General features: G+C 34.9%; 2 protein-coding genes across 2 annotated transcripts; both read left to right on the top strand.

Moving 5' to 3' along the window:
- Positions 1-437: 437 nt before the first annotated feature.
- Positions 438-1164, top strand: LOC125856401 (uncharacterized). The gene is made up of 2 exons (XM_049535931.1): positions 438-897; positions 1010-1164. The coding sequence occupies exons 1-2, from the start codon at positions 463-465 to the stop codon at positions 1097-1099; spliced, it is 525 nt and encodes a 174-aa protein (XP_049391888.1). The 5' UTR covers positions 438-462; the 3' UTR covers positions 1100-1164.
- Positions 1165-2165: 1001 nt separating this feature from the next.
- On the top strand, positions 2166-3034 carry LOC125856402 (uncharacterized). Its single transcript, XM_049535932.1, has 2 exons — positions 2166-2487; positions 2609-3034. Exons 1-2 carry the CDS (start codon positions 2287-2289, stop codon positions 2735-2737), a joined length of 330 nt encoding a protein of 109 aa, XP_049391889.1. The 5' UTR covers positions 2166-2286; the 3' UTR covers positions 2738-3034.
- The last annotated feature ends 9883 nt before the right edge of the window (positions 3035-12917 follow it).

Raw genomic sequence — 12917 nt, 5'->3', positions numbered from 1 at the left:
ACACCTAAATTTGATGTGGGTTTTGTTTTGTTTGTTCAAAAATCATGCTTTCTAAAAAATGGGTTCATTAAGTTTAGTTGCTTTAGCTTCTAAAACTGCAAAAGATGAACATGTATTTGTAGTTTGACAAAGTAGTATTAGTATTCTAGCTGTTGAAGCCAAACAAAAATAAACAATTTACCCTGTTTTTCAATGGTACTTTTCATTTTTTTTTAAAAATAAAATGAAACATTCTAGTAGGAAACCATTTATTACCTTCGTATTATAAACAATGTGTCTGCAATAATTAGCAAAGTAACATGATTGATACTTTTTTTCTTTTGGGATTCAATTTGATAATGATGCAATTTTTTAATGGAAAATGGGTGTAAATGGATTCTCAGCAATTATGCGATGTTGAATGCTTTATGATCCTTGAGGAGATTGTGGTGCATTCATATATTGTCCTTATTTGTTTTTTTTATGGCTATTTACAGCATGCTATTAAGAAAACAATCTAGAAATAGGCGGGTAATTCGATATTGTATGAGTGCTAGAATTCCTAAAATCTTGTCTCATCTAAATGTTCTCATTCGTGACAATGATATTGTATGTATTGACAAGCTTAGAATGGATAGAAATGCCTTTCACATTTTAGCCTCCTTAGTCAAGAATATTGGAGGGTTGACTGACAGTAAAAATATGTCGAGTACTGAAAAGTTAGCAATGTTCTTAAATATTTTGGCTCATTACGAAAAGAACGAGTCTGTCAAAGTTGATTATATTAGATCGGGGTGGAGTGTAAATCGAGCCTTTAATGAATGTCTACGAGCTATTCTTAAACTAACTCCAGTGTTACTTGTTAAACCTAATTCGATGCTCGAAGATGATACTGATGATCGATGGAAATGGTTTAAGGTAGGTAAATTTCAATCTAACATTTGATTTACTACAACAAACTTGAAATATTATGGTGAAAGTTTTTATTTTTTATAGTCCTTTAGTATTTAGAGTTGAATTTATCTTATAGGGTTGTCTTGGTGCATTGGATGGTACTTACATTTCCATTAGAGTTGAAGCAAATATAAGCCAAGATACAGAACACGACAATGAGATATAACAACTAATGTCTTGGGGGTTTGTGATAGAAATCTCAACTTCTTTTATGTATTACCTGGTTGGGAGGGATCAATTGTTGATGGTCGCATATTGCGAGATGCTGTTGTACGATGATATGGGTTGAAGTATCTCAGGGTATACTAAATAATAGGCAGACCCTTGTCTATTTCTACTACATCAAAATAGAATAATATTTAAAGTAATTATATTATTGTTTACATTTTTAGGCAATTACTATTTGTGCGATGGAGGATATACAAATGGAAATGGTTTTCTGTCTCCCTATCGAGGATATAGATATTGGCTAAAGGATTGGCAGGGTGACAATCCATCACCTCGATGTCGAGAAGAGCTCTTTAATATGAAGCATGCTAGGGCGCGTAATGTTATTGAAAGAGCATTTGGACTATTAAAAGGACATTGGGGAATTCTTAGAAGTCCTTCGTGGTACTTGGTTAAGGTTCACAATAGAATTATTAGTGCATGTTTTTTGATACACAATTTCATTCGAAGAGAGATAGAAGCTGACCCCTTAGATGTGGAAATGGAATTCCATATGGTGAATCAACATGAGTATAACAATATTAATACAATTGAAGCATCTGATGAGACCACTTGGAGGGATGAACTAGCTCAGTCTATGTGGAATGAAAGATTGAGAAATCAATCTTTATAATTTTAAACTATGTGGTCACTTTTGGTGTGCTTATTCAATTTTGTTTTTGTTTTTTCGTTCACTGTAAAATGTAATAGCTTTTATTATTTTGTGAAAACGAATGGTCAATCTTTTGTATGTCTCACATTGTTGTCTGTACAGACAAATAGTTAATCTCAATGTATATCTATTATTTTTTAATAGAAGTAGTGAATTTGTATATATGTCTTCACATTATCTTTTTCCCAAATCAATCAAGTTGTATTACAATTTATTTGGTTATAATTGAAATAATTTACTTGTAAGTTGTAACTTAGTATTACTTGTGATTTCATTTATAATTTTTATAGATTGAAATGACTAGTTCTACTGCTACAACATCTAACACGTCCAGAAAGAGGGTTCAAAAATCAGCACCTTCATCTCGAAGGGTATGGACTCTAGAAGAGGAACTTACTCTTGTAGATGTATTAAAAGAATTGTGTGTTAATGGTTGGAGAGGAGATAATGGAACCTTTAGACATGGATATTTAATGGAATTGGAACACTACATGAATGCTCATCATCCTAACTGTGGACTGAAATCTCTACCACATGTTGATTCTAAAATAAGAGCATGGAAAAAGAGTTATGCAACCATATCGTTGCTTAAAAGTCGAAGTGGTTTAGGATTTCAATATAGTGATAGAAGTATCTTAGTTGATGATCGAAAATCTTGGGATGACTTGATAAAGGTGATTTATATTTATTTTAAATCATAAGGGAATTGCTACTTACTTATATTTTCTCTTGGTTAATGGATCTGTCTTTGGAATATTGTTAGTTACTTCATGTACTTGTTCTTTATTTTCTTAGGTTGATCCAAATGCCAAGTCAATAAACTTAAAAAATGGCCATTATTTGCTGACTGGGAAGAGATATTTGGCAAGGATAGAGCTACTGGAGAGTTTGCCGAAGGGCCAGAAGATGCTGTTGAAGAAATAGAAAGAATAGAAGCTCAAGAAATTACTAATGGCACGTTTGTGGGATTTCCTATTGATGTAGTCGACGTAGATGATGCTTCAGGCACAAGAAAAAATCAAGCTGCTCAAGAGGAACCTAGTGTATCAACTAGAGCAACACAAAGTCCATTTACTGCTCAAGATGAACCTAATGAATCAACTGGAGAAGCATAAAGTTCATTCACAACTCAAAAAAGGTGAAACCCATCAATCTCAGAAACAAGGTAATAGTTTTAAAGCATCGTCTTCTAAAGTCAACGAAAGAGGTAGATGCAAAAATAGAAAACACAGCTGAAGATGATAATGAGATTGTTCTTAATGGTTTGATGTAGGTGATGAAACAATTCACTGAAAGCCATGATAAGAGGATGGCTTCGTTAATTGACAAGCTAGGAGAGCGTGATCTATCTTAGATTCGTGAGAAGATATTTTATATTATTGGATCCCCTGCATTTGAAATATACAACTCAGATGAACGAGTCAAGGTATCAATGGGAATTACTCAAGATATAAAGATGATGGAATTCTTCTTAAGCATCAGTGAACTTAAATGTCACAATATGATATGGATGATTATTAATGATAAGCTTTAAATCACTGAATAGTTTTTGTGTAGCTATTTTGTAAGGTCTAACCATAATGGGATTTTTTGTTACCTAGTAGAATGTCCACAAATGTACATATATGTGAATGTTGTGGGATTAAAGTAGGTTGTTTTTGTATAACAAATGCATGATTAGGTTTAACATTTGTGTTTTTGTAAGTAGCCAACTCAGATTCTCTTCAGATTGCTCAAAACGCTAACCCAAACGGTAAGTTCATCATCTTCTCCAAGGTGTTTTTAATTCCTTCTTCTCCGAGACTGTATTGAACTTTTCTTTTCTCGTAGACTATTCAGCAGTTGGAGTAATCACAAAGATCCAGTCAGAAATACAAAGTACTCAGATGCTATTTTGTCAACTGATTATATGTTGTTGGGGCAAGTATTCAACTTTTGAAGCTTAGTGTTTGTCATGGAAGGCTAATGTTACAAAAATAGGAGACTTCTTTTGAAAAAAAAATGTAATTGTATGTCTTTGTTGTATGTGTGGCTTTTGTAATTCAACAATGAATTATGTTAGTTTCATTCACTTTAAATGAAGATGTGTCTAATAGTTTAACAATGAATTATGTGTGAGTGAATTCTTTCCTCATGAATGCTTTCTCCTTTAACTTAATCTGTATAGTCATGTAGTTGGAAGTGGTAGGTAAACTATAGTAATTGTGACAAAGACAAGGATTTGGATCCTTTGGATTGATAGTTGGTGAAAGTAGCAGATTAACATTTTAAAGAGCAACTAATGCACTGTCAAGTAAAGAATGGAAATAAAGTGATTCTGATAAAGGGTTACAACTATTTATCTAAAATAGCTATCTATTCCTCATAATGTATCTGATTGTATTTAATTAGAAGTGATGAAAGGTCACAGATATCTATCTACCATACACAATTGAAATTGTAACATCCGACAATTTGAAATAACTTTGAAAAAGCTTGAAATTGGAAATAGTCATTTTTGGAAAAAAATGTGAAATTTCAAAATCTGGAAAATTTGGCTAAGTATGGAAAATAATGAATTTTTGGCCAACTTTGAACAGTTATAACTCCTATCTCATGATGATCTAGGTGTGGTTCCTGTTATGGTTGCAAAGTTCGTGGATTGGTCTTTCCAACGCCATAAAGTTTTCTCGTTTCCGAGTTCGTATGAGCGAGTTATGCCCTTTGAAAGTTGGGCAGTTGGCAGGAAATCTGTCCGGAAATTTGTAAGGGTATTTTGGTCTTTTCCCTAGCCTTGTCTTTGGATATATATTAAGGTGTAATACTTAATTGTGATCAGTTTTTTCCTTTTTAAAAAGAGTAAGGTTTAGGGTTCTTGAGAGAAAGGAGAGAAAGGAGAAGAAGAAGCAAGATTTCATCAAAAGATCGTCGTGGATATCGTCGGGGGTGATCCCTTTTAGGTATGTGAGTTCATAGTGTTGGGTTTGTTCTTTCCCCTACACGCCAAGCTCGTTTAATTTCTAGAAAAGATTGTTTATGTTTTATTGAAGTTGTTGGTTGGAATTATTGAAGTTGTAGTTGTAGTTGTAGTTGTGTTGTGTTGTAGTTCTTGTTGGTTTGGTGTTATCCGGGGGGTGTTTTTGAGTTGAAACTAGTGTATGTTAAGGGCTTTGATGATCCTAAGTGCTTGGGGGTTGAAGCTCTGAATATTGGAAGGTTTAGAGTTAGAGAAACAGATGAGAAAAGTCAAATTTTCGGGGAAAAGGGCTGGGGCGTCGCGCTAGCCAGCGCGCCCCAAGAGGGACTCTGAGGTCCAGCCCCTGGGGCGCCGCCCCTACCAGAGCCCCAACCAGACCTCTCTGAAGTTTGAGGTCTGGCGCTCCGCGCCTCTCAGAGCGCCAAGAGTGCCAACCTTTCCTATTCCTTCCTTACTTTCTCATACATGTTCTTAGGTGTTGTACCTATGTTCCCTAGTTGTTTCCCATACCCCAAGGTACGTTTAAACGTCAAGAACTCGTCCATAACACGTGATCAAATACCTTGAATCCATGATTCCAATTCAAGGAGAGTAAGTTTCCAAGTCAAGGGAAGTTAAGAGTTGAGTCTAGAAGTTCAAGAAGGGAGTCAAAGCAAGTCTTTAAAGCTTTCCAAGAGTCTTTGTTGAATGTTTTAACTTCATTTTAAGGCTCAAGTTTCAAGTTAAGTCAAGTTTCAAGTTAAGTCAAGTTGCAAGTTAAGTCAAGAGTTTAAAGTTGAGTTCATTTCTCAAAAGTTATTAGGGAACTATGTATTCCCAAAGAAGTTTCCAAATGTTTTAAATTTGAGTAACAAAGGAACTATGATTCCAAAAGAGCCTTTGGGCTAGTTTTCAAGAAAAAGGAACATTGTTTCCAAGTGAGCCTTCGGGCAAAGTTTTGAGTAATTATCTCAAATAAAGAAAGATGTGTTTAAAACACTTATGAGCTAAGTATTTTTGGGAGTACGAGTTCATATAAACTCAACTCTCCATAAGAACCATGTGCCAACATGGGAGTTAACGGGTCATACTTTTTAGATGAATCCGTAAAATTAAGCTAGTGGATCCACTTAGTAAAGTTAGCTTCCTATATCACGGCAAGGTATAGGATGGTCCTTGGGCAACGTGAGGTAAAACGGTGTATCACCACTAGGGCTCATAGTGGTGATTGTCGGTTGAAAGAGTCTCCCACTAAAGTTATATTACTTTTATATAAGTAAAGTTGAGTTGTTATTGTTTTACCTTTAACAAGCTAAGTTGTTTACACTATTTTACAAGCTTTATATATTGCATGTGTCGTATTGCTTTATATATTGAGTTCAGTTATTCATGAATTGAACAGAGCCAAGGTAAGAGTTCCTTTGTACTCATTTCAAGCTTAAGTTGTGGTTTAGCTTTCCAGCTCGCATACTCGTACATTTAATGTACTGATGCTAGTTGGCTTGCATCTTATTGTGATGCAGACACAGGTACCCAGGGCCAGCACCCGGTTTGCCGTTGATCCAGTTGAGTACTTCCGAGTCAGTGGTGAGCCTCTTAGCATTCCGGAGGACTCGATCATTTTGTTCTCTTAGTTTTGTTTTATTAGGATGTTTTGGGGTCTGTCCCAACATCCATCTCAGTATTATAAAGGCTTCATAGACAGTCAGTCAGTTGGTTTGGAGTCTCTCATCTATGTATATATGTAAATATTCTATTTTGAGACTCGAGTTGCCTTTTGGCCAGATTTTATTTCAATCAGGTGGTTTTAAAACCTTGCATTGCATTGAGTTATTCCGCTGAGTTAAGAAAGCCAGGCCAAGGGTTCGCTTGGGGGCCAACAATGGTCTTCGAGTGCCAGCCACGTCCAGGGTGTAGGCTCGGGGCGTGACAGAAATGGTCAACGTTAGAGGTAATAAATACATCCGTCCTTTGGTTAGTAATGAAAGATTAATGTAATTCTAAGGAGTGAAGAACAACTGAATGGTAATCCTATTATGGATTTTGAATTTAGACTTTGAGCAACTAATGACACAAATAGGCTTGGCAGATTTGAGAATGGTTGGAAAACCATTTGGACTAAATTTCCAAGTTAAAACGCCTAATCACACAAACTCAAAATAAAAGCCTCGAAACCCGAACCAACCATCCTACTAGACCAAAAATGGCCTTCCGAATCTAACCGCGCTGACAGAATTCTCATCCGATTACAAAACCAAAAATATTGACTAAAGTTGAACTTTGACTAAATTTCTAAGTTAAAACGCTTAATTGCACTAATTCAAAACGAAAGCCTTGAAACTCGAACCAGCAATCCTACTAGACCAAAAATGACCTTCCGAATCTAACCGCTCCGACAAAATTCTTATCAGATCACTTTTTTCCAAGAATATTGACTGAAGACGAGCTTTGATTAAATTTTCAAGTTAAAACGCCTAATTGCACAAACACAAAATGAAGGCCTCGAAACCCAAACCAACCATCCTACTAGACCAAAAATGACCTTTCGGATCTAACCGCACTGACATAATTCTCATCCGATTACATTTTACCAAGAATATTGACTAAAGTCAAACTTTGACTAAATTTCCAAGTTAAAATGCCTAATTGTACAAACTCAAAACGAAAGCCTCGAAATCTGAACCAGCAATCCTACTAGACCAAAAATGACCTTATGGATCTAACCGCATTGAAGGAATTCTAATCCGATCACTTTTACCAAGAATATTGGCTGAAGTCAAACTTTGACTAAATTTCCAAGTTAAAATGCCTAATTGCACAAACTCAAAACGAAAGCCTCAAAACCCAAACCAACAATCCTACTGAGAATAAATGAACTTCCGAATCTAACCACACTGACAGAATTCTCATCCAATCATCTTTTACCAAGAATATTGACCGAAGTCAAACTTTAACTAAATTTCAAATTTCTTGGTAAAACGTGATCGGATGAGAATTCCGTCAGTTCGGTTAGATCTGGAAGGTTATTTTTGGTCTAGTAGGATAGTTGGTTTGGGTTTCGAGGCTTCCATTTTGAGTTTGCGCAATTAGGCATTTTAACTTGAAAATTTAGTCAAAGTTCGACTTCAGTCAATATTCTTGGTAAAAAGTGATCGGATGAGAATTTCGTCAGGTTGTTTAGATCCAAAAGGTTATTTTTGGTCTAGTAGAATGACTGGTTTGGGTTTCGAGGCTTTCGTTTTGAGTTTGTGCAATTACGCATTTTAACTTGCAAATTTAGTCAAAGTTCAACTTTAGTCAATATTCTTGGTAAAATATAATCAAATGAGAATTTCGTCAGCGCAGTTAGATCCGAAAGGTCATTTTTGGTCTAGTAGGATGGCTGGTTAGGGCTTCGAGGCTTTCATTTTGAGTTTGTGCAATTAGGCATTTTAATTTGGAAATTTAGTCAAAATGGTTTTCCAACTGTTCTCAAATCTGCTAAGCCTATTTGTGACATTTAGTTGCTCAAAGTCTAACTTCAAAATCCATAATAGGATTACTATTTAATTGTTCTTCACTCCTTAGAATTGCATTAATCTTCCATTACTGACCAAATGACGGATGGATTTATTACCTCCAATGCTGACCATTTCAATTGTGTATGTTAGATAGATAGATGTGACCCTTCATCACTTCTAATTAAATACTATCAGATACATTATATGCCTTTTTATAGATCTAAAATTTCATTATCTTCTAAGAGGCAAATCTTGAAGAACGCTCGATCTAAATTCTTTCTTTGAGGTTAGAAACTTTTTGAAATCTTAACCTTTTCTTATGTTTTCTTCTTCTTATCATATTGTTTTTTTTATCTTGTAAATCTGGTGAGAGACAAATGCAATATATGTGAAAATAAGTTAGTATACTTTTGTAGTGAATCATAAGTTAGTATAAATTGTGAATCTTTACATTCTTACAGATTAAAATTGGCAGTCCCACTAAAAGAAGGTATAACATGTCTTAAAAAAGGGCAACAAGGGTATGGACTCTAGAAGAGGAACTCAGTCTGGTTGATGGATCAAAAAAGTTGTGTGCTAATGATTGAAAAGAAGATAATGGAACCTTTAAACAAGGATATTTGATGGAATTGGAACAACACATGAATGTTTGTCATCCTAATTGCGGATTGCAAGATCTACCACATATTTTTTAAAAATAAGAGGGTGGAAAAAGCATTATATGACCATATCGTTGGTAAAAAGTCGAAGTGGCTTAGGATTTCGATACAGCGATGGAACTATCTTGGTTGACGATCCAAAAGCTTGGGATGACTTCATAAAGGTGATTTACAATTGTTGAAATTATTAGTAAACTAAAGCTAGTTACTTATATTTTCTCTTGGTGAATGTGATCTCTGTCTTTGGAATATTGTTAGTTACTTCATATACTTGCTTCTTTTTTTCTTAGGTTGATCCATATGCAAAGTCAATGACATTTAAGTAATGGCCATTATTTGCTGATTGGGAAGAGATATGTCGCAAAGATGGAGCTACTGAACAATTTGCTGAGGGAACAGAAGTTGGTGTTATTTTTTTTTGCTTTGGAATTGGAAGGATTTTATTTATTTAATAGTAGGTTCATCCATACAAAAAGGAACTGATCTAAACGATATAGTTCCATTCGCATCTCCTTTAAGAGCTTTTAAAGTAAAGGAAGGAGATGCTTCAAAAACAAACAACTTGTTCATATGCATATTTGGATCCATAGTCTTCCTTCTATATTCCGCTAATATGTCTGCTACTGAGTTAGCCTCCCTCATTATATGCTTTATTGTTGATCCTCCCATCAGTAGGAGCATTGACCTGCAATCCGAATAAATGTGTGAGTGTATTAGTTTAGAATTTTCTAAGGTGTTATGTAATACCTAAGAGTCGGTCTCCACGAGCAAGTGGTTAATGTTTATTTTCTGTGCTAGATTCAAACCATGGAGCAAAGCTAGTAGTTCCGCATGATGGGCATTAACGACTTTTACTTTGGAAGAAAATCCTACAATCCAATTGCCTAGATGGTCCCTTATAACTCCACCGGTTCCACCCATTTTCGAGTTTTGATCAAAGGAACCGTCAATATTTAGTTTAAGCATTCCTTCAGGCGGCCGATGCCAAGCTACATGGGTCATAAATCGAGGAAGTTTCTTTGGTTGGGAGTGAACTAAATGGTAGTACTCTATTGCCTGGAACGAGATATTTTGTAGAGTACAAGACAATCTACTAATGTTTTGATTTTTAAAGAGCTTATTGTTTCTATTCTTCCAGATATTCCAAAGAATTATCGGGACTTGGCAAGCCGTGGGCACGATCTGCGAGTTTCCTAGCGAAGTGTATTGCCTTGAAGAGCATAATTTTTGAATTTATGTGTGAAAGTTTGGTCCAGTGATGATAATGCCATACTTATTCCATATATGTTTTGCATTTGGACACTCCATAAAAATATGAGTTACATTTTCTTCTTCATTTGTGCAAGAGTAGCAAGTTTTATATCTTTTTATGTTCCTATTATACAAAGCTAAAGCTGTAGGGAGCTTTTCTAAAGTAAACAACCAAAGAAAAAAATTTACTTTGTTTATAGCTAAGGTTTTCCGTACCCAATTGTGATTGATGTTCTTATTGATACTAGGATTACAAGTTTCAGATAAATAGATATCGTAAGCCTCTTTGGTACTAAAGTCTCCATCGTTGCTTGTATTCCAATAGTAATTATCACTTTTTTGGGGAGAGGTTTGGATGTAGGTATTTTGGATTGCCTCACTTATTGTTCTAGTAATCTCGAAGGATAATTTTGATAAGTCCCAGTTATTATTAATGATGAGTTGAGAAACCGATGCGTTGGAATCGTTTTTATTTAGAGGGCCTTAGATTACTTTGCACAAGGAGTACGATGCTTCAATCCAGTTGTCATCCCATAACTGAATTTTATTTCCCTTTCCCACATTCCATGATAGACCCTTGTGGAATAAGGGAAAGGTTTTACTAAGACTTTTCCAAATATATGAGTCGTAGGGGTAGTACTTCATCATATTACCTCTTCTCCTCTTATTAAATTTATTTTTTAAAACATTTGCCCATAGATGGTCCGAGTTGTTAAGAAGTCTCCAATTTAGGCTGGCCAGTAGAGCAAAATTTTTTTCGTTTGTTTTTTGAATTCCTAGTCCACCCTCTTTAATAGGTGTAGTCACAAGATCCCAATTAGCCAAATGTAGTTTCCTTTTTTCTGACGTTGATCCCCAAAGAAAATTTCTTTGTATTCGATCTATATGCTTACAAGTTTCTTTGGGGAGTAAGTTGCATTGCATGGCATAGGTCGGGATAGATGTGAGGACTGATTTAACTAAAGTAGTCCTTCCTGCTAGAGTTAAGAATCGAGCTTTCCATTCTTTTAATTTGTTGTTCATGTTATCTATAATGTATTGATAATCTGAACTTTTAGGGTGGTAGCTAGTTATGGGTAACCCACGATATTTTCCCAACCTATTTTTCTGTCGGATGTTCATAATAGTAGATAGCTCATTTTTATTTTCTATAGAAACATTTGTTGAGAAGATAATTGAGGACATATTAAAATTTATTTTTTGCCGTGACGGTGTTGAGAGCGTGTTAACGATCTGAATTATTGTGGCCGCATTTTCTTTATCTGCTTTTGCCATAAGAATGATATCATCAGCAAATAGTAGGTGGGAGATAGGTATTCCTATTCTTCCGATCCTAATCGGTTGCCAGTGTTGCTGATGAGTAGCATAATTTATTAATCTTGTTAAAGATTCCATACATATTATGAAAATGTATGGAGATAAATGATCTCCTTGTCTAATGTCCCTAGATGGTAGAAAGTAGTTTTGTGGGGGTACCATTAACTAGGATTGAGATAGATGAAGTGCTTATGCAAGACATTATGAGATTAATAATATTTTTAGGAAAGTTTAGGATGGTAAGAGATTGTTTTACGAAAGACCATTCTAATCTGTCGAAAGCCTTTTCTAAATCAATTTTTAGCAGCATTTTCCCAAACTTTCCTTTTGTTTTTTGGAAAGAATGTACGGCTTCTTGGACTATAATTTCATTATCAACAGCTCTTCTTCCGGGTATGAAACTACATTGTTGGGGGCAAATGATTTTGTCTAAGTAAGGTCTGATTTTGTTTACTATAATTTTTGTGATGGTTTTATAAATGGTATTACAAAGGCTAATGGGTCTATAATGAGTAATTTGTTCCAGATTTTTTATTTTAGGAATAAGGCAAACGAAAGTTTCGTTTAATTCCAGGGGGACAACGGAAGTTAGAAAAACATTTTCACAAGTAGTTATGATAGATTCCTTAGTATCTTTCCAATATTTTTGGAAGAAGAATGGATGTAAACCATCCAACCCCCGGTGATTTAAGAGGTTTGAAGGAGAAAATGGCATTTTTTATTTCATGTTTTTTTAGAGGTCTTCCTATTAGATCACTATCTTCCATTGAGAGAGCATTTACGAATAATTTAGGATTTTCAAGGTTGCATCTAATTAACTCTGTAGTGTAAATGGTTTTGAAATGATGGACGATAGTATTATTTATAGTTTCAGGGTCGAAAGTCCAATTTCCCACCGAATCATTTAATCCTATAATTCTATTTCTACGTCTCCTATTAGTTGTAGAAATATGGAAGAATTTTGTATTAGCGTCCCCATCGTTTAGCCAATAAACTCTTGATTTTAACTTCCAAAAATCTTCCTCTCTTTTAAGAATTTCATTGTACTCTTTAATGAGCTTTTCCTCAAGATATATGTGGAAAGGCTTTTTAAAGTTTTCATCCATTCTTTGAAGGCCATTAATCCTTTTCAGGACATCTTTCTTTTGTTTGAAAATGTTCCCAAACGTTTTTTTGTTCCAGATTCTAGTAGCTTTTGTAAAAATTTCTAAGGCATTACTATAGTTTCTATTGTTTTCCCATGCTTTCCTTACTACATTCGAAAAGTCTGGGTGCCTTAACCACATTGACTCGAATCTAAAGATTTTGTTAGGTTTATTAACGCTTTTTGTGCAATTCAATAGTACGGAACAATGATCTGAGTGAGTACGAGGGAGGTGATGTACCATAGAGTCCGGAAATAGATTTAACCATTCGTGATTGCTAAGAAATCTATCTAGTCT

This window comes from Solanum stenotomum, chromosome 2 (assembly GCF_019186545.1).
Source record: "Solanum stenotomum isolate F172 chromosome 2, ASM1918654v1, whole genome shotgun sequence".
Classification (NCBI taxonomy): Eukaryota; Viridiplantae; Streptophyta; class Magnoliopsida; order Solanales; family Solanaceae; genus Solanum; species Solanum stenotomum.
Note: the sequence above shows the minus strand (reverse complement) of the source record. Positions and strands in the feature narration are given on the sequence as shown.

Coding starts and splice junctions, on each gene's coding strand:
- LOC125856402 (XM_049535932.1), top strand. CDS start 2,287: ATGGAATTGGAACACTACATGAATGCTCATCATCCTAACTGTGGACTG. Junction 2,488..2,608: donor CTTGGGATGACTTGATAAAG/GTGATTTATATT, acceptor TTATTTTCTTAG/GTTGATCCAAATGCCAAGTC.
- LOC125856401 (XM_049535931.1), top strand. CDS start 463: ATGGCTATTTACAGCATGCTATTAAGAAAACAATCTAGAAATAGGCGG. Junction 898..1,009: donor ATCGATGGAAATGGTTTAAG/GTAGGTAAATTT, acceptor TTTATCTTATAG/GGTTGTCTTGGTGCATTGGA.